Source organism: Athene noctua, chromosome 1 (assembly GCF_965140245.1).
Source record: "Athene noctua chromosome 1, bAthNoc1.hap1.1, whole genome shotgun sequence".
In the NCBI taxonomy this organism is placed as follows: domain Eukaryota; kingdom Metazoa; phylum Chordata; class Aves; order Strigiformes; family Strigidae; genus Athene; species Athene noctua.
Window position 1 is genome coordinate 181,936,803 of NC_134037.1, and position 27,808 is coordinate 181,964,610.

The 27,808-nt window shown below is 38.9% G+C and overlaps 1 protein-coding gene across 1 annotated transcript in view; it reads right to left on the reverse strand.

The window, feature by feature from the left end:
* Window positions 1-469: 469 nt before the first annotated feature.
* EGFL6 (EGF like domain multiple 6) overlaps window positions 470-27,808 on the reverse strand; it is a 45,539-nt gene continuing 18,200 nt past the window's right edge. The window contains exons 6-12 of the mRNA XM_074929901.1: window positions 27,160-27,294; window positions 25,310-25,432; window positions 16,543-16,869; window positions 5,103-5,183; window positions 3,529-3,615; window positions 1,921-2,186; window positions 470-721 (exon numbers count right to left, since the gene is read on the reverse strand). Coding sequence (XP_074786002.1) covers window positions 626-721; window positions 1,921-2,186; window positions 3,529-3,615; window positions 5,103-5,183; window positions 16,543-16,869; window positions 25,310-25,432; window positions 27,160-27,294 — 1,115 coding nt within the window. The 3' untranslated portion in view covers window positions 470-625. The remainder of the gene's footprint in view (window positions 722-1,920; window positions 2,187-3,528; window positions 3,616-5,102; window positions 5,184-16,542; window positions 16,870-25,309; window positions 25,433-27,159; window positions 27,295-27,808) is intronic.

The window sequence follows — 27,808 nt, forward strand, 5'->3', positions numbered from 1 at the left end:
ATGCTTATAAAACTATAAAGGGATCATTTCTAAACAGAGATTTGTGTGACTCCAAGACACTGATGACAAACAAGGTATTTTATATCCTTTATTAGTAATGAAAATATTCCTCAAAGACATGACTCCACTTACAGCTTGCTTAGCACCATCAAGAAGGAAATAAAGCTCCTCTCTTTCTTCTTACTTGTTGCATAGATTGACTATCTATGCACTAAGTAAGAAGTTAAAATTATGTTATCAGAAGTAGTAACATCCTCTTAAATACTGCTTTATGTTCTTGCGGAGTAGAAGAAAAGAAATAGAAGACTTAAGAATAGCCTTGAAAATAACTTTACAGAATAAAAGCCTACAGAATTTGTAAAAAAGCTAGACAAATAATACTTTAGAAACCCTGACCTTGAATTATAAAATACAGTAGTGCTACACTCAAAGGATGTATTAGAATTAGAATAACTCATATAGTGTACTCTGCAACTTGCACAGGTTAGTTTTTCTGTTTGCATTGCTGCATTAAGTTCAAGGCACAGTTTTCAGGTGTTTTGTAAAGAAAAAGATACAAAAATACACTACTAATAAGTCAAATATTAAAAATAGGATTAAATCCAGTATATTCAAATATCCATTATCAGGCATCTTCTGGGCACAGACCAGAAATTAGTATAACATTGTCCACTCCAATTTCTCCAGTTTTGCCCTTCCCACGTTCTGATTCAAAAGTGACCTGTCATAAGAAATGAGATGCATTAACAGTAAAAATGTAGTTTATCCAAGCATTTAGCAGCTCTTAATGTTAATTAATTATAATGCCATATCTGAGGAATTTTTTATCGCAATACAGGACTTAATGACTTAAATCCTCACAGCTTTTAGACTTTCCATGTATTATTTGAACTAGAGTTATAATCCTCTGCACAGATTTACAATATCAAATGGATTCGTTTAATAAGGTAATTTATTTTTGTTGTACAAAGAACATGCAAATTGAGTGAAATCCTATTATAATAATGTAGTTTTATCCCAGTATGTGATGCTAGTGTATTTTATTTCTTGAAGACATTACAAATGTTCGTTTTCAATCTATCTGGGTCCTTAGGTTTTGAGATATACTATATCTGTATTTACACTCTCTCTGTATATAGTATGTGTATATATAATATGTGTACTGTATAGAGAGAGTAGGTTCATTTTTATGAATAGATATGCCTGGGTTTTTATTTTATAGCCTGATTCTCGTTTATGTAAGGGCTTTTTTACATCATTCCAGCAGTGCAAAGAACTTTGAAAAGGGCTTACATTTCATTTATACTCACAGTATTCAACTATATAGCAGAAGTCTTTACACAGCACTGAAAATGTTCAGTCATATGAATGAAAAGCAGACTCTAGAATTTCAATGAGAAACTTGCTGAAGTCCTGACTGAGGCAGTTTTCAGGCATAAATCAGCGCACAGTGTTCTCTCTTGGCTAGTATGTCCTGCTCCTAAGGTGAATGCCTACCCTTGATTATACATGATGTCTCCTTTTGCTCTAATAGTTTGGTTTAGTGTGATTTGAGAGCATCCTCTTCTATGAAACAGAAATTTTTCATTTTTCCAGGCATGTATGTATGCTTCTGTTGCATGAGATATTAAGGAAAGATTTTGATTGCTTGTGTTAATTTATGATCTGATGCAGTTTTTTACAAAATTACAGGGTCACTGGCATCAGTGTCCTAACCAACTGGGGTAACTCAGTTCTGAAATTACAACCAGATAATAACTTTTCTGCCTCCTAAAATGTGTGCTCCTGTTTCCCATTTCAGATAAGCCTTTCAATTGCCAGTAAGCAATGCCTATAAAACAGTTGATAGAACACTTGAGGATTGGAAAATGAAACTTGTGTTGCCTACAGTAGTTGGCTTATAAATTGTGTTATACTTACACTGTTGGTTGTTTCAGCTCCCTGAAATATATCTATTTTTCCAGTTCTCCACTTTTCATCTTTTCCTTTGTTCTGTTCCCAGACAGGAGCAGTTTTTTTGTTTGTCAGGAACACTCGAAGTTTCCCCACTCGATCTCCAGCAAGCCGGTAACTGAAAATCAAACAGTAGCTGCTCTTTGGTTTGAGGTCAGTGAGGAGAAGTTTTAGACGCCCCATATCCTTCTTGTGCCCCACAAAAGCTGGAACTGCCATGTAGTACCCGTCGCCTTGTTAACAGGAAAAAAAAAAAAAAAAAAGGAAAATGCATCTTTAATAGACTTGTGTTCTTTATTAACAAAGTGGATACATATTTGCTAAGAAAATAAATGGAAACTGTGTTGAATAATTTAAAATCAGACTGGAGAAAAGCAGCAGGGAGTGTACTTTTCAAGGAATAAGCTTCACTGTTGGAAGTCAGATCAGTTTACAGAGGAAGTGAGTTCATATTGCACTGGCAGTTACAATGATTCTTCCTTGCACTATCTCTCAAAGGCAAAACCATCTCGTTTTTCAAATGCAACAGCCTGAAACGTGCTGCTGTGCCTCTGTTGTTGGACCATTTCCAATACTTGAGCTAGCTCAATACTCTCTCCACTGTCCTCTGCAGTGATGACAAACTCACAAAGGAACTGATAGTTTATTCCCCAAATCCTGGTGGACCAAAGAAATGACAGAGGCACATAAAGAGATAAAGGGATAAAACATCTGGGCCCATAAATAATTTCATAATCAGCAGATGTATGTTTGGGGAGACAGGGTAAGGTCAGGGTAAGGTAAGGTCTTCCTGGAAGTCACAGCACAGAGAAGGGACTGGGAAAAAGGAAATGTATGGAGCAGGAGAGGAAGGATCAGTGAAGAAAGACTGGGATGGAAGGACTGTGAGGGAAGAGGGAGAGAATGTGTGTGTAGGGACTGGATCCGCCAGTCCCTACTGCAGCAACTTCTGCAACATTTCCTGTGTCACAGGGCAAGAGACATCCTTTCAAACAAGTTTCTTCAGTCACACTTTCATATATACCCACACAGCAGTCGCACTCGTAGAGCTATTTCTCAGGTTTTAACAGTTGGTACCAGGTCAGGTATCGGTTGTTCTTGAATAGCCACCTGTCCTTGGCTCGTTCTGAGGAATGCCATCTCTAGTTTGTCTTGCAGAGTTTGAGATTTCTGAGCAGTTAACGACAGTGCTGTCTAAGCCATGTAAGTGACTACATTGCCACATCCATCTAAATAGCAGATGTATAGTTAAATGCCCTACCAGTCTTGGAGAGACACAATGCGTAACTAATAAGGCTTCCATTGCCTTGTGCCTTGCAGTTCTGAACAGTTACATTCTAATAATTTTTCTCATCTTTTGATTTGTTTGTGCTGAAATATTTTGCTGATTACCAGTTGCCACTGGATAATTCAAAGAAACAATTTCCACTCCCAGCATTCTCTGCCTCCTTTTTTCTTTGATAACCCACTGATAGGAAAGCTAATTCTTGATTCTGTTTTCCCCTCCATCCCCCTTTTTTTGGAGGGGGTGAGCCATCAAATCGAAGCATAGCTAAAGGACAGATATTTAAATACCTCTATCTCGATCAGCAGGATTCCAGTCAAAGTCATCATCAGCATCTTGTTTCCAGTCACAGACCCCTCGACTGAAGCTGCAATCAACTGAAAAAGAAATGTGCAATGGAGATTTAGAGGTATGAGGAGCAATGTATCGTAAGTACCAATAAAAAGAATTCGCTCTTTATTCACCCAGTTACTAATGTATACAATAGTATATACATCGGTTTATACTGATGTATATACTAATGTATACTACAATCTGAGTTCAGATAGTGTTGACCTAGATTAAATTGTGAAAAAGCAAATCATTAGCATTTATGTAGTAATTCTTACTTTAACTCACAGGAAAATCTGTTGTGTCTTTTTACTACCTATCATCTGCCATCTGCACATGAATTTCTATGCTGTGACTTCTGTATACTGAGTGCCTGTCTATTGCCAGGTATAGTTGGAGGTGTTAGTTTTGAACTCTAGCATCATAAATGGTTTGGGATCTGCCAACTTTAGAGCTTTCCTCTCTCCATTTGTTACACTGATGTAGTTGTAGTGTAGTTGTGGTGTAGTTGTAGTCAGTCCAGTTCTATCCATTGAGAGAGAGAAGCTGGCCTCCTGTGAGAGTAATCCTTTATGTCAGCACGTAATACTCACACTACATGGAGCTGGGAACAGCCCAAATCAGTTGACCTTTAAAGTACGCTGGAAAAGGGTGTCACCCAGAGCACACGACAGCCTTTGTAACTGTGCAGATTAAAAGCATTACATACACAAAGAAAGAAACACTGTGCAATCCAAGCATGACAAATCAGATTAAGAATAATATGTCAGCCATCTGAATTTCCTCAGAAAGAAGCATCCTTTTTGTTCTTTTAATGTATTTTATCATGAGACAGAGGAGTGCAGTACATGGTATTTAGAGAGCTCTACTGTATAAATCCATTGTTTCTGAGACTACAGCATTCTGAACTGGAAAAAACCCCAGTATCTTTACCTTTAAACAGCACATCTTTCTGTTTGGTTTTGTTTAATATTTGGAAGCATTTGTGGATTATTTTGGGGTGAAACCCACCTCATCCTAAAAATAATCTCAGCTACAGCCAATCCCAGCATTTCAGCCCCTACCCACTTGGCTGGTGACACCTCAGAAGGATGCTGCTGCCTTGTAAATGCATCAGCTCAACACAATCTCTCAGTCCCCTCTTTTGGATTCTGATTTTTTCCGTGGCTCTCATAAGTAGGCCCTTACAGTCAACTTCATGATTCTATCCATCACAGGGAAACTGTTTCCCACCTGGTGAGAGGGGAAGAGTGCACTCTGATCTGCCTTTATGCTCTGGTTTGACCAGAGCTACACTGAAGTCTGTTACAGTTCCCAACAGGCAGCAAAGTTTTCTGTTTGAAAGTGCATGAAGCAGCTTCCTAAGGCATGGCAGATGCTTAAGTTGTGTACATAAATTGACCGATCTTGGACCGTGTATGTTCCCCTGACTGATTTTGCAACAATTTTTAGTGTGAGGAAGAACAGGTAATACAGGTTGTAATCAAACACAAAATACACAGGAAAATAAATAATGTAGAATAAAAATATTTACCTTCTTGCTCTGGTCCTGACACTGGAACTTTCCTCTGTGCCAGGAGAGGGCCGAAGGCAGCTGCTTCTTTCACTTTGGGAACTAAGGGAAACAACTTGTCAAGTGCTGTGTTATCACAGGAACAGAAAATGGAACTTAATTCCTTTATACCAGTTGCAATCCTTTATTTGAATAACTCAGTGGATCTGTTTTCCACTCCACCACCAAATTCACATTCCTAACCTCAGTTAGACACTAACTTTGAATTTAAAAACTTTCTTTAAAATGCTGTTTTCCACAGCACCGTGCCTTCTAAGCTGTGGGCACTGGAGCTACAAGTTTCACAAGATCATAAAACATTGAACATAATCTTTCTTTGGCATGGTGATCTGCTTTCTTGCTACAAAACTTCAACTAATGATCGAAGTACCTGAACTCTACCAGACAGCAAAGACAATGACTCAACAGCTTGGCAGCACTTTACCATCAGCAGCCTCAAAAAATGGGTAGCGTCAGAGACTTTGCAAAAACCATAAACATTGAGGGATCAAAGGTTCACAGCTCTATATTCAGATAAGTGATAGCTGGTGCTGCTGTAACAGAAGCTCCATGTAATTATTTTTCTGAAGCTGTACTCCCTGATGGGATACATGTTTTCCTGCAGACCTGATCAGCTCTGCTCTCTGTTGGGAAGGAAGGGTGCAGCAACTGCCCCTAGCTCTTTCTCTGCCTCCCTGCAACAGCTGGCAATCCCAGCTTGATGTTTTGATAAGCAGTCCTGGTGGAACCCTGCGAACAATTTTTGTAAAAATTGGTTGATGTGTCTTGTGCCAAACTGGAAGAGTTGATACAGCAGCACAGTCAATGAATGTTAGGTGTGTTCTCTAAGATACTGGCCTAAAGGATATTGTTACTCAAGAAGCACTATTTTTCAACAGCAGCCTCAGAGACCAAGGCAAAAGCTCCTATCTGATGAGCTACAAAGATACAGAAGCTTGCAAACACTTACTTACTCTAAGTAATACTCTAAAATACTCTAAGTATTTGTGAAGTTCTGTGATTAAGCTTCTTTCGTACTATTTTAACTGCTTAACAGAGAAGTGCACTCGCTAAAAAAAAAAATAATTATAGTCTCAACTTGTGCAAAGCCTGTGTAAGTAACTAATCACACATGAGATAAGGGGACGATCTGCTTTCAGTGGCAGAAGATTCTACCCTTTGCAAACACATATGCAGATGATACCTATGATATATACATACATACCTATGAAAACAGGAGAGGCTTAAATGTGCCATTTTAGAAGAGGAGTGAGGGAGGATCCTTTGGATAACTACTTACAGAAGGTGTTAGTAGAAATCCTGACAGACTGAAGTTCACTTTTCAGACACACCATGTGGGCAGCAGTGCTAAGAAATGCTCAGACTTCCTCAACAGTGCCAGATGATAGGAGCTACAGAAATGGAAATTACTTTTCCCTACTCAGGACTGTATCTCATACATGCTATTACAAAGCTGAAAATGCCAAGTATTTAAAAAGTCACTACTTTCACATGCACACACATTTGTTCAGAGGGGAGTTTGCTCCTGTGAGTTCCACTGAACTAGGCCTTTCCATTGAAATACTCGAACATATTCACAGTCATAAACACATACTCAATTTTAACAACATACTTACAACCCACTGCAATCCAGAGCCTCCTAGCATCATAAAGACTCTACTTAACCTTTCTTCTCCTTCAAAACTGTCAAAAATTGCTCTGTGTGTACACCAGCAAAAAGATACCCTGATGTAGAGGCCCTGGAGGCACTTCAAGAGGTGCTGAATTGAGCTGAGAAAGGAGACTCATGCATTCTTACGCGATTTCTGATGAATTGCCAGGCACGTGTCCTCTCTTGTCGCCCTTGCAGGCTTTCCCTCGCCCAGACCATTGCTTAAATCACCTGGATAATATTATTACTTAAGGCAAGGATTAATATATCTTTCTCCAAATTAATATGTGTCTACATACACACATTTAGGAATAGGCACATAGAGATTAGGTGTTAAGTTTACCGTCATGCCATAAACTTGGCTTCGTACTTAGTGAAAGAGGCTCAGGCCGTGAAAACCCTTGCCAAAATGAAGAGAGCTATTAAAATAGAATCACTTCTGTAAAAAGAGGAGTGATTTAACAGAAGACAAGAGCTGCAAGAATGATTTATTTACTGAGTTATTGAATTACACTTGAATTCACTTGAGGGATATGCATGCAGGTGTAGCTGTGTACTGCAGATGCTTCAAGTGAAGAACTGTCATGCACACAAAAAGAGCCAAATTATGTATCCAAATCTATTTTTGTTTTCAGTGTCAGGCATTACACTCAGGTTCTCCACTTACTGGAATATACCACCTGCATATCATGAGAAACTAAGCTTCAGCTTACAGAAAGGTTTCCAAGAAACCTTACTTCTTGGAATGTGCCTACATTTCACATCAGACCACTGCTGGACATAGCCAGGATGAAAAGTTAACACCCTTCTAAGTAACAGGAGGAGTCAGGATTGCTCTTTTCAGCTGTTCTGCTGTCAAGTGGTGCTTGGAGAAAGGCAGGCCTTGTCTCATGTTCCCTAAGAACATACTCTGACCAACAAAAGCTCACACACATCCCACTTTAGGCACAGTAGAGTCTCTCCTTCTTTCTGTACTGCTGGTGCCCACCCATCTGTTTATCTGCAGCACTAGCTACTATATAATCTCTATATATAAACCCCTTCATATCATGATGCCACACATTCTTAACTGTTGTTGTCTTATGAGTTGATCTCATGAGCAGGAATTAAATGTCAGAGATAACTAATGCCCAGGTCTTCAGAGGTACCTATGTAACTAACTACCACCAGTTTTCACAGGAGTTGTGTCTACGAATGTGGTCTGTGGTAAGCTGAGCATAAATAAATTGGTGACATTCTGGTCCTGAGAACAGCCACCATTTTGCTGACACAGGTTCTTGCATCTGCAAGAAAGTCTTTGTTGCTATCTGTGATGTATATCTGAGTATTGCCCCTGTTCTGAGAAGGGGGAATCTCTCTGAGCCATGTTAGATGCAGTTTGTCAATTGTGTAATGTATCAAGAACTGCAGCAAAGGAAGAGACTTTCTGCAAAAAAGTCTGGCTGAACGTACTTCCTGAAAAATAATAGGATTCACATAAAAGAACTCTGAAACTACTGAAGATGTCTGCAATCATGGAAATGCTTCTTAGGAATAACCTCAGAAAATGAGAAAGTAGAGCTGAAAAGAAGCACTGAGACATTGTTCTAGTAAAAACATGCATAAACAGAGTGCCATGAAGGGGATTTAGAACCAAATTTATACATGAAACTAGACTTCCACTTTAAAAACACCAGGCTTACAGGGAGCACTGCACATAATGAAACAGATGAGGTCGGAGAGCCACCTCCTAGCCATCTCCCTTTTAGACAGCTAAGTAAAGAAAGATAACAGACTGCCACCAAAAGATCTAGCAGAAGAGCTAGTTACATTCAAGCATATCCTTTCACACAGCACACATCAGTGTCCTGAAGTGCAGGCAGACACCATTTCACTCTACAGGTCAAACAGGTTTGTTAGTGCTGGCCTGCCAGTTGCGCCAATTCTGACTACATGACTTCTTGTTTGGAGCTGGTTTGCACCTGGCTTGCTTGGAGCACAACTGGAGTGAGCTCAGGTCCACCTGAAAAGTACCATGTAGACAGACCCTCAAGTCAGTCTGTAAGTCAAATAAGGGCCAGTGAGATCATGAAAGAAACAGGAAGTTTCAAGAGCATATATGGAAAAGCACTGCTTAGACTAAGCTGCAATATTAAAAGGTTCAAAGTACAATAAAAAAAAAAAAAAAAAAAAGAAGCCAAAACCCCAAACTCAACAAGCAGAAGCTCAGTAGAATAGGTCTATGGAGAACTGTTTAATGGGCACCCCTCAGAAACAGTACAAAAGCACTGGTAAGCGACTGGTAAGTGACTCTGCGGTACTATAGAAGCTTACTGAAAAACTGATAGATTTTCCTTTATGTGTACTTGGTTTCACCTCTCTGCTTTGCTGACTGCTCTATATAAAATTACTTATAGTGCATTTGGAAATGTCATTTTTGTCTGAAAAAATATGGTGTGGTTTATAGCTTGGAAGTAATTTTCTATTTGTCTGTAGTAATGCATGTGCTATCCTTAAAATTTTACTTCTTTTTTTTTTTTTTTTTTTTTTTTGTTAGTAGGACTGTATTTCTTATAAATTATCTGTGGCATCACATTGAGCTCTTGCTGAGGCAGCTATACTGGAAGAACAGGTATATATCAGAATATAAGCACCCATGTATTTAAGTGTGCTAGTTGTGGGCAATGTGATATATTTTATTTCTTGTTATTGCTGTTTAATTTTTTTCTCCCCTGGAAAATGCCTATGCCTGGTTTTGCCTAGGTAGTCTAGTTAGTCTAAATGTAAAAGTAACACACAAAATTTGGAAAAGTAACTCACTGTTGGTAATTCTAACATGTAGCATTCTAAAGTGCCTGAAACTGCAGCATGTGGGAAGTCTCACAAAAATGGTACTCGCTGTCTTTCTAACACTGCTCTCTGATGTTCAAAGCCCATTAAAAATCCAGAAAACCGGAATGGGTACTGTAAAAAAAACCCCAAGCAGAATATATGAGGTGGTAAAAAGAAGACTAGTTTCCTATATGTACAGTATATCACTATGTCAGACTCAAAGGAATATGCCACATCTTTGCTACCACATCCTTCTCTGAAAGAATTACATTTACCAGATGTCTGACATCTTTTGAGCCTTTTATCTGTAGCTGTGGACTGAGCTGTGGTCTAAGCATTATTCACTCACACAGTGGTATAATTAGCAGAAAAGAATAAGATTAAGAGCAAACATCCTGATTAACTGAGAGTGTGCTCTTGTTCAGAATTAAGAGCCTAGAACCCCTAAGGGAAACAATCCATTTTTAGTATTGCCAAATAAACCAGAAAACCAAAGCCTCTTTATCATTCTTGGTGCTATCAAAGGAAGGAGCTCTGTAATTAACATAGCTGGCTACATGATACTATGGGAGTGTTTTAAGCACCATATGAGTTTCATAAACTGATAAAGAACAGACTATGGAATTTAGATGCAGTTGGCAATACCATTCTGTATTATGAACGATACATGAAAAGCACTGGAACATTAGAAAGTGACAGAATTAAGGTTGTGCACTCCAAGTTCACCTCTAGCTTGAGTGTAGCATCTGTACAGTTATTGCTCATATAACCAAGCACTTCTGTCCACCTCTTTGTGTCTTCTTCCATGTACAGAAAGGACATTTCTTACACATAAGGAGCTTTCCAATACTTTGGTTTACTCTCATTTTCTACACATCTGCAATTTTTGCAATCTATAGGGCAGTTCTATTTATTAAGCTGCACCTTTCATAGCAGGACAGGTCCTTCCTTCACATGGAAAAAGGTAAGGATCCCATAGAAAATAGTAATTTAAAGTCATTAAAGACTATATCATAAGGTATAAAAAATATAAGAAGAAAAATTTAAGTTTTCACAGGTGACCTTGATTTTGACATTTCTTAAATGTTGGGGGTTTCACTTTGCTATCTTTAGCTATTGTGTTTTTAAAAAAACCCCTGTGTGTAGTAGTTTTCACAAAGGTCCTGTATTTTGATAGTTGGCCTATTTTAATAATTTCAATCTCCAGTTAATAATTCCTTTTTTCCCTACAGCATGTTTCCTATATATTTATTATGTAGTAAAACTACTATGATAAAATCATACATAAACTTAAAAATAATAATTAAGATCTCTGAAAAATGTGACCTATCCATTCTTCCTAATTAACTACTCTTCCTGGAAGACAAACACCACCAATATTAATAATACAAAAGGCAGATGCTATGTGAATACTTGAGGGGATTATATCAAGGAACTTAATGTGGTAGTAAAGGAATCACTGCTGAATAGACATCTGCAGAGAAGGAAAAAACCTGATGTGTAAATTTACGAGCTGTAAATTTGAGCTAATCACGTAGTCCAAAGGATCATTTAATACTATTAAAAATGAAAGTGTTTTTAAAGCCAAATGTTCAAGCAATTGAGTGCCTAATTCATGACTGAATTTTTATAATAATAATGGTCAAGTATAGCATATGCTGATTTAAAAGGAAACAGTTTACATATGCAAACCATCCTGAAAGAAAAATGCAAATGGCACAATGCCTTATGTCCTATACATAATTGGTATCAAAAAAGAAAGCCATAAATAATATAGCACTCACAGACTTAATGAAAATACGTCTTGGGCATATTAGTATCCCTATATCAAGAAGCACATCAACCTTCTGCCAGTATCCCCTGGCAAAATAAAATCTCTCAAGCATGTTCAGCATATAAATCCCTTATATTAATAATGGAAAATTCCAGCCAAATGTGACTGGAACAAAGACAGTCTCTGCAAAAATACAGATAAAGCACAGTGCTTTAATACTTTCAAGCAATACTATTCATTGTAACTGCTGTCAGTTGCAGTGGCAATTTTGTAGAGACCAGTAGTCTCTGCCTAGCCCAGGTATATGGTGTTCAAATGTCCTGGTTTGTTTGAGAAAGTCCTTGAGAAAGAATCTTACCAAACAGCATGACAAACATCTCTCGTATATTATTTGGCTTTTCCTAAGGACAAATTATTTTCTCTGTATTCTCTCATGCAAACTGAAATCTGGGAAATGAATGCATTCCAAATAGCGTAGTACTCAACAGGAAGGTTACATGATCTACCCTTTGCAATTGCGTCAGGTCATGTAGCCCACCCAGTACAGGAAGAGCATGTTCCCCTTGTATCACCAGGCAGAGAGAGCAGAGCCCTATGTTCTTTTAACAAAAAAAGAGAGGGTGACCCTACCCTAGGGGCACTATTTCTGGCAATCCTTCCTGACCTGTCCAAGCAGGTTACAGAAGAAACCTTTTGAGATGTCTGAGCTACCTCCCTCATCCAGCCAGCCTGCCAGCCAGCCAGCCTGCCATCCCGGAAAGGCAAAAAGGGATAGGAGGACTGACTTGGATTTTTTTTTTTTTTTTTCCTAATGGGCTGTCTCGCCTCATAATTGAGGAAGCAGAAAAGCCCACGGTCCTTTATGGCACAGAATTTTGAATAAATGTATCTATAATTAATAACAGCAATATTTATATTTATTATTTACAATAACTATTAATAGAACTTATTAGTCCTATGCCCCTAAAAGTGTTATTTAGAATGGCAATATTCTTGCAATTCTGTTTGGAAAGAAAATCTTTTGTCCCTACAAAAATCACAACTATGGGGAAGCACACTCTTGTCAAGGGTAAATTTCCCTTCAGGTTCCACTAGCATTTTGCAGTTAATTAGTTAATCATTTTGAGTCCTTCCCAGTCTAACCAAATCTAGCTGAACATATCTGGTACTACCAGAGCTGGTCAATTCACACCGTTCTCTTGGCACATGCAAGCTCCCTGTCAATTTACCTTCATGAAGAAGCTTGAGTACCTGAGAACCTAGTCTTAACAAAGGTTGACACATATATTGCAACTGTCTAAAGCTCACTTTCTCCATACTTCCTGCAAAATTATGGCCGGCTTTGGATTAATTATCATGACTGGGAAGAGTTATGTTCCTTCTTTAGGATAGTATTTCAGTGGAAATGTGTGTGAAACAGAATTCTCTAATTGTAAAAGTATGAGATTGGCCATCAGAAGACCTGGGCTTTATTGCTTCTTGTGAGAGAACAGAGGCAAGTCACTTAATCCTTTGGCCTGAGACTCTCAAATGCATTTGGCAGTACCAACATGGTAAAGCTGAACCCCAGGGGTAGCTTGCCATCCAGTGAAAACTTCAAACCCAATTTGGCTTCAGCTCCTGCACCTGCTACCTCTTTTAGGGAAGTGATTTATGAAGGGATCCTTATAAGATGGATAGAAAGCGGCATAAGCTTGTCAGAAGTGAAAGGCTGAGTAAAGAGATAGGCTGAGGCTTGCATAATGAATCCGGTGTGGCTGGCCAGAGGGAGAGTGGCATCCTGAGCATAGCATCCTCAACTTTGGAGGCATGACACTGTTAGCCAGAAACTTTTCACCATTTGGTCTGGTTAAAAACTGACATGCATAAGTGTATTTTTGCATGTGGCCAAGTGACACCTGTTCTGATATTTTGGAAATATCACCGACTACTGACTTGTGAGCTTATGTGCTTACATTACCAGAGAGGCATCTAAGCATCTTCCAGGATGCAGGTCTACTCACACTGGATACCACTATTTTCTAAACTGCTTTGAAATGCTCAGCTGAAAGTATAGAATGAATCATAGAATTATGTAGGTTGGAAGGCACATCTGTAGGTCACCTAGTCACCTCCTGATCAAGAGGTTGCTCAAGGCCCAGCTCAGTCACGTTAGGAGTATCATATCATCTCCAAGGATGGATATGTCACAACCTCTCTGCATACCTGTACCAATTTTTGTCCACCTTCATGATAAAATATTCTTTTTGTTAAATCTAATCAGAATTTTTTTTGTTCCCATTTGTATTCATTACTTCTTGTTCTATTGCTGTATATTTTCAAGAAGAGTCTAGCTGTGCCTTCTTTATAACCTTCCATTAGATAGTTGAAGACAGCTAAGGGGAAGATCTCCTCTTAGCCTTCTCCTCTTAAGGCTGAAAAAAAGGGTTACTTTCAGCCTCTCCTCATTTACCATGTTCTCCAGGACCCTGACCTTAGTGGAGCACTGCTATACTCATGCCAGTATGTCCTCATCTGTCTTGTAATGAAGAGACCAAAACTGGATGCAGCACCTCAGATGTGGTCTCACAAGTGCCAAATAGAGGGGAAGAACCACTTCCCTTGTTCTGCAAAGCTTCCTCCTAAGCAGTCATCCCATGTCTATAATGTTGCACAAGGCTTTTCTTGCCCTTTGCATTTGCTTTTGTTGAACTTCATAACGTTCCTGTCAGCCCATTTCCATGCCCTGGCCAGGTCCCTCTTAATAGCAGCACTGTCCTTTAGCATATGGGTCACTCTCCCGCATTTGGTACTGTCAGAAAACTTGAAATATGCCATAAGCACTCACTGTTAATATTTGCAGGAAAGGAGGAGGCTGGTGAACAAAGACCTGACTTCACTCTGTTTATCAGCTCACTAGCATAATTTGGGGGAGAAATCACAGAACCACAGAATCGTCTAGATTGGAAAACATCTTGAAGATCATCCAGACAAACCATTAACCTCACACTGACAGTTCCCAACTTCACTATATCCCTCAGCACTACGTCAACTCTACTCTTAAACACCTCCAGGGATGGGGACTCCACCACCTCCCTGGACAGCCCATTCCAACGCCCAACAACCTTTTCTGTAAAGAAATGCTTCCTAATATCCAGTCTAAACCTTCCCTGGTGCAACTTGAGGCCATTACCTCTTGTCCTATGGCTTGTTACTTGGTTCAAGAGACTCATCTCCAGCTCTCTGCAGCCTCCTTTCAGGTAGCTGTAGAGGGTGATGAGGTCTCCCCTCAGCCTCCTCTTCTCCAGACTAAACACCCCCAGTTCCCTCAGCCGTTCCTCGTAGGACCTGTGCTCCAGACCCTGCACCAGCTCGGTTGCCCTTCTCTGGACACGCTCGAGTCATTCAATGTCCTTTTTGTAGTGAGGGGCCCAAAACTGAACACAGGAATCGAGGTGCGGCCTCACCAGTGCCGAGCACAGGGGTCAGATCCCTTCCCTGTCCCTGCTGGCCACGCTATTGCTGACACAAGCCAGGATGCCATTGGCCTTCTTGGCCACCTGGGCACACTGCTGGCTCCTGTTCAGCTGGCTGTCAATCAGCACCGCCAGGTCCCTCTCTGACTGGCAGCTCTCCAGCCACTCCTCCCCAAGCCTGTAGCTGCTGGGGGTTGTTGTGTGCTGGGGGTTGTTGTGGCCCAAGGGCAGCCCCCGGCATTTGGCCTTATTGAAACTCCTCCAGTTGGGCTCAGCCCATGGCTCCAGCCTGTCCAGGTCTCTCTGCAGAGCCTCCCTACCCTCGAGCACATCAACACTCCCACCCAACTGGGTGTCATCTGCAAACTGACTGAGGGTGCACTCGATCCCCTCATCTAGATCATCAATAAAGATGCTAAACAGGAGTGGCCCGAAAAACAAGCCCTGGGGGACACCACTTGTGACCGGCTGCCAACTGGATTTAACTCCATTCACCAGTCTATATCCTTAGCCTGAACTGAAATGGGCCAATTACCACTGAAAACCTAAAAAAGGCAATTTTAGGAGAAATGTGCCTTTGGCAAAGAAGCCTGTATTCTCAAATGCATTTAGGTGAATAATCACCTTTTTTTTTGCCTTTTTACAGTAGAAAGATTACATACCATTTTTTCTAGAGGACTTTAAAATGATCTTTCCTTTAAAAAAATTACATGTCTTTTCAAATCAAATAGCAACAATTTGAATGCTATATTAATCTTCACTTGTGTTCATTTGTATCATTGTGAAATATGGTGCATAATTTTAATTACTGTGGGTATTTATTATTTGTCTATATTTTGTAAAAGAGAAAGTATCACAAATAAACTATTTGCAGGGTGTGGTTTTCATATTACTGTTTTTGCCACTACCTTGAAGAATGTTTGAGCCAGATGTACTAAAACCCAATTAAAATGCATTTGAAACCTTTAAGGAACACAGCAAGAAGTTGCATAGCATACAAGATAATAGTTGTAAGGAAACACCTGAAAGCAGACTGAGGAAATCTATGTCAATCTTTCTGATAAATGACTAATGTCAGAAATTAAGCAATACTCCTTATGATGGACACCTTATTTGATGGTCAAATACCATCAAATGCTTTAAATTTGAGATTGTCCATTCAGATAAACTCTCACATTTAAACAAAAGGGATAAAAACTCCCCTCTGTGATTCGCATAGTTATTTTTCTGTTGGGAATGACATAAGCAACAGTGGTGCCTATTATATAGTCTATATTATTTGAAACACAAGAACACCAAAGCCTGTTTTTCTTCTGAACAATGCACACTACTTAGGATGATGACTATGACTATCATGAATCAAAGGTATCGTCTTTCTCATAACGAAGCAGCACACGATCTTGTTTTGCTGGGGCTTCTGTGAAGAAAATGGGGAGAAGCTATGTGCTATGTCTAAGCTGCTCTGAAAGCACAGCCTGCAGAGTGCCTGTCAGGATGGTGTACTCCCTCTCTGCTCACATTGACTGCAGACAGATTCCCCTAAAAGGGAGATTCAGTACCTTTAGTCTCACCAGTATGTATGTTAGGTTGCTTTTCGTTTTCTACAAGTAAATTCTGATGAAATGGCTGTAATGTTTAATGATGATTTTGTTAGTGTTTATATATATTTTTATATTGAAACCAGATTTTTAAAATAATGAGGACACTTACAAAAAACATCTCCTCTAAGGCTTTGCTCATGGTCAATTTGATTCTCATAATCTTCCTTCTTTTCTTTGTCTGACTCTTCTGCCTCTTCTGCAGTAGCTTCAGTTTCTTTCTCTTCCTCACTGTAGCTCCCATGAAGATCAATACCACCTTCATAGTCCAATAACTGCAAGTGAGTCTTAGAAGACGGTGTCACAGCTGATTCTGGGATCACATTCTTGAGTGTTTCATGCTTTTTCACACTTTTTTTATGTGCAAGAAGTTTCTTAATTCTGTCCTTAGCTGTTCCAGGGATTCTTGCAATTTCCTTCACTGACTTTTCAGGGATAACTAGAACCAAGAAGAAAATACCAAATATTTGTTAAGGAATCATTCAGCAGTGACAACATTTATAAGTGGCATCATAGTGTCCTTTACAATGTCCATAGACCCATACAGCCAAATTCTCTACTATGAGATGTAAGTTCAGCTCTCCACAGAACTGAATACACGTGAACTTGTTTAGCTCTGTTGTACATACAACCTTCTGTTTGAGTTACAGTGAAAAGATCAAAGCTACCCTCTGTCATAACCTCATTTGGACTCATGTGTAACACAGATCACAGAGCACCTTACATTAATTATTTTTACACTGGAGCTTGGGCAAAAAAAAAAAAAAATTATCCTTCCTCAATTTGTGAACTACTAAAAAATTGTCCATGGAGGTGTGATTCTCTGTATAACAAATGTCAGCCTACTATTAACAAGCATTTTTCTTAGCTTTTCTTTGGTGAACTTCTCTGGCCCAACTTTCCTTGCATGACAGGTAGAAAGCCATTGAAATGGAGTGTATTTTGAGAGAAGATACATCAAGCTGCTCTGTCACATTTCATTTAGGTCTAGAGAATATTTAGTTCTAAGGGGTAAACCCCTAAAATTCAGAGAAGCATCCAAGAATACCAAATTATTATCTTCTTGCAATTTCAAGGTGACTAGAACATAAGTGTAAAATTTTCTAGATTTTTACTATTTTATGATTCCTCTTGGGTTCAAAATACTAAAAGGATAGCCAGCCTTATATTGTCTTGCAACTTCGTATTCTGCTCTGAAACACAAAGGCTGCCAGAAGTGAAAAACTTAAGAGTGGGGTAAAAGCCAATCAAGATTGTTCAAATCTGTAAAACAAAAGCAAAAATCAGAATTTGGGTGTAGCAGGAACCCTTTTTTGCAGGACGAGGTTGAGAGACAAGACACACACCCATATGGTTAACAGTCAAGCTCTCAAAGTTTATTAGAAAAATAAGTCCTTATATATTCTTGTACATTCTAAAAATAACAGCAAATCCGTGTGTTGCTCTAGCTCATGCTCATTTCAAAAACTAGTTCCTCTCAGCACTTTCGACAAGGACTACTAACTGCACGCAGCCGGTAGATAAATTTCTGCTTTGTTATTTTAAGGAATCCCTTATCTGTTTCTTCCCTAACAAGCACAAATTCTTTTGCTTTTAGCCATCGTTAATCTAGACACCATTAGTCTTCTAACCCAAGTGCGTCATTAATTTAGATGTCGTTAATCTTCTAACCCAAATGCTGATGATACTTTTACATTGTCAATAACGCAGAAGGTTCACGACCAGGCATACGCACCCACATTTGGGGTTTTCCTTATTATGAAGTATAAGGAAGTCAATTATCTTCTATATTCAGGCAAAAACTTAAAAACATTCATTGGTAACAGGACACTTTTACATTTACACGGCAGTGCTGATTTTCAAATCATGCTTTCCTTGTCAATGTATTGAGTTTCTAGACGCAAGCCTTTTATTTATTTCAAAATTTAATTTTCCTTTCTCTACAATCATCAAATTATGTTTGGATGCTTGAATGAGGGACATTTTTTATAGGAACACATTTGAGGATGCTTTTCTAGGGATGTGGGGAGTCAGCACTGATTCTCCACCAGTGGTGGGACTTGGTAGCAGCACAAAGGGCACCTTTGAGACAGTATGTTCGCCAGCTGTACTCCATGTTCTCTTAAGATAGGAAAATTATCAGTTTACATGAAAGGAGGATAGATTTTAGTTACATATTATGAAAAACTTGCTTACTATCCTTGCTATAGGATAGTAAAACATATGAGCCACCCACTTAGACAATTTGAACTGTATCACTAGAAGTTTTAAAAAAAATGTTAGGCTACCATATGTTATTAATATGCTGGATATGATCTGCCTCAGAGCAAAAGAACAGAGTAACATCTCTTTTAGCCCCTTACAGATGTACTCTTCTGTCATCTGACAAAGACTGATGGCTCTTTGTGCTGATGGCCAAATCATAACTGAGGGTTAAAGCCAGGACTATTTTGGATCAGTTTTTTCATATGTGTACAGTACAAAGCAAATTCAAAGGAGAAATTATGGCAGTACTGCAGGTGTTGCTTTTTATCACCAACATCAGTTGCTGCTCGACATTAGTCAAGGAATGCCACTGTGCCAGAACTAGGTCTGGAAGGGTTTGTGTGGCAAATATGCAAGTTTTAGAGAAGACATAAATCTGAGGAGTTCTAGTTTATGAGATGATCCCATCCCACCATAAGGATTCCACTAGAGTTAACCAAGTCCCTATCTGTCATAGTGCCAGAGCTACTGAGGAAGAGAGCATCCTTGGGGTTTAAAGTCCATGGCAATGGACTTTGAGGCTTGAGACAATGAGGATTTTGAATCAACTCAGGATTTCATGACTGCTATGACATGACCAGTCAGTATGCAATTATCCCTCTAGTGTTGGCCACAGCCTGAATCTGTATGGGTGAGGGAGAAGGACTGGTAAATAGGATAGCACATCCATGTCATAAGATATTGATAGCCTTCTGCAATATAAGTCTTCTGTGTGAAATACCTAGGAAATAACAAGAGCTGAGCAGTTCCAGTGTGCTATACAAAAGCTCTTCCATAGATGGAGACTATTTCTACCAAAGGATCAGAATTGTCTTATATACTGTTTCCCATCTTTGACTCTCAATCAGTATTGATGCTGCAGTGCCTACAGTCTTATTGGATCACAAATGGTGGGGAAAGTCTGCTATTTTTATTTACCTCTGCTTTTGCTGTTTAGTGATTGCATTATCAGGGCAAGAATATGTTCCTATTTTGCTTCTCACTCTGTACTAACAAAAACTTCATAGTAAAATTTTGGGACAGGTGGACTAGACTTATAACCTTGGGTAGTACTTTTTTCTGTGTGTTCCTTTTTATAGAAACATAGCAGAAGAAAAAACACCAGTTAATAAAATAGAACCTTAGTCTAGTAGGAAAAGGGAAAAGTTCCCTGAATTTATATTTGCTCCTAGAAAATACAATTCTATCACTCTGAATTTGTCACATTTTATTTATGGCAAATACAACTACATGCTATTTAGTATCCCAGAAATAGAATCAGACTCTCTTGGAGTGGTCACTGGAGCATTCAGGTTTTCCGAGGCTGCAGTTTGAAGTATAAAGTAAGTGGATGCCAATAAAAAAAAAAAAAAAGTTGAGGATTTTGTTTTTCTTTTCCTTTGGATACAACTGGTAGCCTTGCTTGTCAGATACTTGCAAGTAAACTCTTTACTAATACTCCACTAAGTGAGCCTTTCCTCTGGAGGATGATGTCATAAAGGATGTAAGGCCTAAACTCAGAATGCAGTAATAAAAATTAACAGGAAAACTTCATTCCAAACAAATTTCCTCTTGACAGTCAGTAACAAGAAAATTCAGGCTGTTAATAAACAGGCTATGGAGATTTTCAAGCCAGGACTAACTGCTTTGAAGTCTTCCTAATGAAATGAAGAATTTTTACAGCTCCACATAATAACCTCCTCTGTGGTGTCAGAGAACCAATCTCCTTGTATGTGCAAAAAATCAACTGACAGGAGTGACAAAAATAGGGGGACGAAAGTGTATAAATCCCCATGTGCTTGCAGACTCCAGTTTGGTGCTGCAATATGAAAATCTGCATGCTCATGGGGACAAGGAGGGACTAGACACCAAGCATACTTTAGGATATATCACTAGTATCTTTTTAATCTGCATTTGGCATTAGAGTAGCCAGAGGTGTCAGTTTAAGGCTTTTTATGTCTACCTATAAATTGCAGCAGGAATAATCCAGTGTAAGGATAGATGACCTTAAACTCTTGTGTTGAAATCCACTGCCCATGGACTCGCCTGAATGAACAGCTCACCTTCTCTGACAATCTGAGGTGCTACAGCTGAGGGAGTGATTTTTCAGGACCCTCTGTCCCAAGACATGTATATAAATGCACAGGTGTTGCTCACAAACATTTGTGTATTTATCCATCCACATGACTGCATAGAGAATTTTGGAAAGTGAAAAGAAATTTAGTGCATTTCTTCCCAGCTCTTCTTTATGCACCTGCTATGAGGAAGCATGTAGATTAATGCCTCCTGCTCTTATATAGTTTGTTTATTGCCCTAGCATGAAAAGATTTCAGCATTCAAAGGGATTTTGCTTCTTTGAATTAGAGAGAATTAAAGCAAGAGGTGGAAAACCAAAGGCAAATGGTGGATGAGGGCTAAAAATCAAACTTTTCTGTCATCGGTTGCTGTACAAATTAGACCACAGCAACGGCTTGGTGTAGGATGTCTAATGATCAAGTTGTGAAAGTTGAGTTGGAAAAATTATAGAGAGCAGATGCCAACCCCACCTCTCTGTGCTGCATTCTGTAAAGAGAAATACTCGGGGATGATTCAGGAGAAGGACAGACAGTGATTTGTTTTCATCCCACACACCTGTGACCGCAGCCAGCACTTGCTGGGGCTCTGAACATAAGGGGCCTGCAAGAGGAGACAGCTTGCTCTGCACTCCAGCAGGCCCTGCACTGCTTCCACCTTCACACCCAGCAATATATTTAAAAATCTGGTGAGAGACAAGTCTAAGTGACTGTCTTACAAATCCTTTTGTAACTCTCTTTGTAGCTTTTGTATATAAAAGTTGGAGAGGGGATACAGACAACCATTTACCACATTTAGGTGGAGTCTGTAGATGTGAGTAAAGATTGCATCAGCAGGACATAGTTTCAGAAATCATTCTAAAAGTTCTCAACCTCTTTTAGATAGTCTTAAGAGAGTCTGAAAGCTTTCAGAGATAGGTTACAACACAGATTCTAGACTATTATTCTCTTTTAAGGACCATGGAATATAAGCTACTAATAGATATTCCCAGACTGTTTAATTTCTACAATTCTTACTATCTTATTTAGGGAAGCATGCTTTGGGAAATTAGGGGAAGTTCATCATGCTGGACTGTGCTTAATACATGACTGTGCCAGCCAGCAATGCTTCCAGTAGGAAATGTGGGATGACAAAAGCCTAAGTGTTATTTATTAAAGGATGAGAGAAGTATTTGGCTCCATACTGAATTGTACTGTAAGAATCTCACCAGTGATATGACAGAACCACTTTTTAAGCTTTGAAATTTCATTATGTCAAACCCACCTTTTCTCAGGAGTGGCAAGTTAATAAGAAAGCAAAATCATATATGGGGTTTAGAGGTTACCCTACGAGCAAATAGGAACATGATTCATACAAGAGTCACAGAGAGAGCTGGGATGACGTATTGCCATTTAGATACCCAGTAAAGCATAAGGAAGAACAGTAACCTCTGCCCCCAGCCAGGCAATAATGAATGTCATTGTTGAGCTCCTTAGAGTGACGCCTGAAGTTGTAGGCTTTAAGTTAGTACTGCTTTTTCCTGTTATTTTGTGGTGATTTTGTACTGGTTTCTGTACCAAAAAAGTGAATCAAAAATAAGTTCATTTTCCCCCCAGGAATCTTAATTGCTTATGGAAGCTTGTGAGACTCTATTCTTAAATAAAAGCTGAAATACACATAGAAGCATGTGGTGAGGGAAATGCGGTTTTTCAATTTCAATGCACAATAGGAAATCAGGAAACACATGAACCTGAGAACAGCAATAGATTGCAGCAAGATAGAGGCCAGATGTGGAAATGGCCAGGACTCTTTTAGGGAGCATTTGAAAGGTTACATCTCTATGGATTCTGAAATTAAATGTATCCTAGAGACAGTTCAGAAACAGCCTCCAACATTTCATGCATATAGGAGTGTTGAATGGCAAAACAGTGCCTGAACAAGCACAGGTCATATCCATGCAAGCAGCACTGTTTTCAGCCTGATGTTTCAGCAGCTTTCTCTTAAGTTAGTATATTGACATACAAATTAAATGAAAGAATATCCCCAAATTTGTGCAAAGGTGAATTTTACATTACCTGATTTATTAGGTTATTTTGTAGCATGAGGAGATGTAGCCATAGAAGTTTCATTATAAACATTGTGCTTAGTTACTGTCATTTCATAGTCTGAAAATTAAGATATATATTGAAATGGTTTTCATTTTTTATAAAAAGCTAATACTGCTGCCATGGTACTCAGTTTTTTATATACTAGAGACAATTGCTATAAAGAATTAATGCTTTCCTGTGAAAATGGGACCGTGTGGGAATAATTATGTAGAGTACTGAAGACATATTTAAGAAGCCTTTCGTTTAGCTTCAGCATAGCCCCAGGCCCATCTGTTGGGTGATGGGATGGGCTGCAGGAACTGCAGCAACTGCCACCAAAAGGAATGTGAAGACAAAGACTCCAGCTCCCAAATTCCCGGGATGGTGTCCTCATCCTATTAAATCCAGTAGCAAAACTTCCTTTGGCTTCAGTAAAGCCAAGGTTTTTCCATAATTGCCGTATGACATGAAGAACATTTAGCATTTCAGTGTAGACTGGTATCTAATTGTTGTGTCACTGAAAAAACATTTTCCCCAACAGCAAAATGCATTTCCTGCCCCCATTAGTTACACTGATCAGATTTTTTTGAGGATTGAAGTAAAAATAAACTAATGAAACATTAAGGTTAAAAGAACCTCCTCCTCTTCTCTTTAAAAAAATGGTGTATGTGTGGGAATTGCCACCAGAGAAACCAGTCTTTTTTTAGCACCACTGCTTTTCTGGTTTTACCTACCACTGACTCTGGGTTTTTTCCCTTCTATTGCTGTATAGATCTTTCTAGCTAGACCCTTGCCTTTTGACCTTCTGCCTATGGCTCTGATTTCTCTCATTACTGTATGTTATTTCTCTATCCTCTCTGCATTAAATCTCTTTTCCATTTATTGTGTTCTACTAAGTTTATGAATGCATGGCTCCTTCCTCTTCTAAACAACTAATGGTCTTCAGTAATTGGAAATATGACATGAGAAAGTATGCAGAGAGACAGCAAACAATTTAACGGAAAGACCAGTGAGAAGACAGAAATCATCTGTCTTCAACACTGATTTTTTTACAGGGCTAGACATTAAAAAATGTGTCATAGCCTCTCAACAAGCTAAAATATTTCTTTTGCACATAATAAGAGAAGCATTCCTGTTGAATTTTTTCTGCTTGAGGACAGAATATTTTATACATAGACTTGGTCAAAAGGAGATTTCCCTTTGAAATTTTCAGCTTCTCATTAAAAAAACCCAAAACAAACAAACAAACAAACAAACAAACCCAAAAAACCCCAAACCCAGACCTTTTTGCTCAGAGATGTATTTGTTTAACATTTAATCTGTGGTACATTTTGTTTTAACAGAACCATATCAAGATGTGTCATGTCAGTTTGCTTTGATATTCAGTCAGGTCTCAAGCCCCATTGCAGTAAGCTGCAGTGACATATCACAAGGGATGTGGTCTAGCAAGGAAACTGGCTCATAACATTGAATTTGAGCATGAAGAACCTTCTGAGCTCTTCTGTGGCAATCTGTGTCCAAATCAAACTCTTCAGCACCAGTCAGGTTTTTGTGTGTTTAGTTTTTCCTCACTGAAAGTCAACATCTTTTACTGGAAGTAGAAACTTAACAGAAGTTTAACTTATCGATGCAATATTGGAGGTTTCAATTACTATTATAATGGGAGTAGGAATATCAATAGAGAAACTTGTAGAACATCCATGACCATGAAGTATAATAATAATACATACCTGATCAAGGATTAGTTGAAAAAGACATGGGGAAAAAAAGGTACATATATTCTGTAGATTTCATCTGCTATAGATAAGAACTTTTAAAATGTTTTCACAATGCCTTTTATTAAAAAAATTTGAGCAGGCCTCAGATATCCTCCTGAGGAAAATATCTCTAATGACCTTGCAGGAGAAACCTCGGCCAGGTTTAATAAAGGTTAAATTAAAAGGTTCATTTTAAATATAAAGACAAGAACAGCCTTTCCTTCTTTCTTCTTGAAAGTCATATTCAGTTAGAACCAGGCAATGACATCTTTATAGGAGGTCTTCAATATCCAATAGACAAACAAAGCCAAAATTATAAGTGAAAATAGTTTAGCACACAAGTCATGTCTTTGTTCCCTTCTATCACATTTTCCTAAGTTAGCTTGAAAATCTTCTGGAACAGACTGCACAGTGCTTCAAGGGGCTAGCTGTGGGAGTTCAAGGAAAACAGACAGTAGATATTTAAAGCTATTTTCTGTGTTTTTTCAGGACAAATTCTCTTCTCTGTTGTACTTGCAATTCCTAGTGATACTATGAGACTTGGGGACTCATAGGCAAAATGAATTTGAAAAATAATATTTGTATTAACTATGTAATGACTCTTACAATTAATATATTATTTTGTGGAGAGGTCTTGCTTGGTTGGTATTGTAGCACAGTTTCTTAGAAAATGCCTTATAGCCATCAGTTATTGAAGAAAAACTATATAGCCCTATTCCTGACATCCAGTGGTACTCACCAGAACAATCGAATCCACTTCCTCGGTATCCCTGTTTACATTTACACTTGAAGGATCCTTCGGTGTTGAGGCACTCTGCATGGAAGTTACACCTGTGTGTATTTGTCACACATTCATTTACATCTAGGGAAAGACAGAAATGCTTCAGTGAACACTGTGTTGAAACCCAAGCTTCATGGCAGCCTGTTTATGCCAGCCATCTGTTTCCAGATATTGGAAGCACTAGTGTTAGACCAAGACAGTCCAGAGAACATTGGAGGCAGGAGAATTCACACTAGGAGAGAATGCTTAGCATCAGCTCCGACTGCACAACTACTGGCATATGCATCCGTGGAGAATGCAGAACATCACAGTAAAGACAAAGTGAATGCAGTGGTTTTCTGACAGAACCAGATTCAAACTGTAGGCTGTACATACTCTTCTATTAATAAAATGCAAAAGGCACCAAGCGAATGTGATGACAATTAAAAAACAATTCACTAAATTTTTCTAATTTTTTCATTCACTGTAGAAGAAATGCAGTGGAAAGTAACCCTGAACATGCCACAATGATTTTCTCTCTCTCTCTCTCTCTCTCTCACCTTCCAGCACACCTATGACACTGTATGAAAAAAGTATAATCAGGAAAAAAATCAGTAAAAAATACTACATTCAACTGACAGCTAAATGTACAGGCATCAAGAGTAATTGATTTTGTTCTCCTTTTTGCTTATTTTACTACATCACAAAGATGGTCCTTAATTCTCCCACAAGGGAGCCAAGTTGGTGCACAAATTTTTGCACCACTTGCACTTTATCCAGATTGCTTCATTTTTAGTAGCTGACAGGTCCTCTCATAATGTAAGTCAGCTAGGAGACAAGTAGCAGGAAGACTGACTCAAAAATATGGTACATCTGAAAGTGAGATTCAGGTTTGCAGGTAAAATCCTGACTACTGAGATCTCTCCCGTTTTTCCCCCATGCACACATATTGTATGAAAAAGTATTTTTTCCACTTTAAGACTCAGGGTTTGCATACAACAGGAAATGCAAACTTGAGTCTCCAAATCCTTCCTTATGACCCTCCTCCCACCCCTAACTCCCAATACCAAGCAAATATAAACAAAACCTATGAATTCTCTTTTGTATGCACTTCCTGTAGTAGTCCCAACCCTTCCAAGCCCTATGTAGTCGACTGCTTGAACAATACTGCTGCAGTGCCTGCTGCAGTAGCTTATATTTTGCTGTTCTCCTACTATTCAGCTAATGTATTGAAACAGGAGTTTTAACATTTGTTTTAACACCTGAGCATATCAAGATAACTTTTTGCCTCTATTTATTTTTCTTTGGGAGAAACCTAGGCATGCAAGAGAGACTGGAAAAGTAATTAAAACCTACTATTGTCATACTTAAAAAAAAAAAAAAAAAAGGTCTCAAACTGTTTTTAAAGTCATGAAGGCACCTGATACACATTCCTGATTAACAAGACAAAAAAAGCAAAATAAGATTGTGAGACTGCTTGCTCATCACAGTTTGAAAGCCAAGAGGACAAAAAAATGGCTCTTTAACTAGACCCGTACCAGAAATAGCACTTCTTCGTAGTCAGCTGTTGCTAACTTGCACATCTTGACTTAGTACAATGAGGCAATTGAATTTGCAAGCTCCAGTGATTAGGTTTTTCATTAGGCCACAGAGAAAACCCAGAGAAAAATTCAAAGTGCCATCAAGAATATTCTTGGTGTGACATCTTTTATCCATTTCTGAGGCAGTCCCCCTGGACTAGGCTAACATGCTTCAGACAACGACAGGAAGGATGCACAGTGTGGGAATGAAAAACAATTAATAAGGAAAGTCCATGGGCTAAATCTTACCTACACAGTCATAATGGTTGCTGACGTATTTCAGTTCATAACCAAGCTGGCACTTGCAGTAGAAGCTTCCAAATGTGTTGACGCATCTGCGGTTGTAAGAGCAGACAGCTTTGCCAGTGGAGCATTCATCAATGTCTAAAGCAGGAGAAGAGATGCTGGTCAGATCCATGAGAAGATAAAATGGTAAAGCAAGAACTAGTTGGGACTGGAACAGAAGTAGTTTGGTCTTGGCTATCACAAGTTGTTTAATAAATATGTCCTATAATTTCACACTTTTGGATAGCTTTTGCATGTGCCCATATGAATGAAGGAGCAAAATGTGAACTAACCTTATGGAAGATTTTTTGACTTGGCATGGTAAGAGCTAGGGTAACTGGCAGTGGGGATTCTCCACAGTGGGGACAATGATTTGCCCTAAGATCATGGAGCAGGGTCAGGAGGAAGACCACAAATTCCATTATTTCCATGAGAAGGGAAATGTCAGAGAATAGTTTAAGAGAAAGCCCCAGAAACAGGAAACGGAGAGCAGCAGCAACTCTTCTACTGAATCTTTGCACTTTCCCTTGCTGGGCTAAGTCAAGACATAGTGGGGAGAGAGTTTCCAGACTGCAGGTGGCCTGCCCAACAAGGTAGATGACAAGGACAGTCG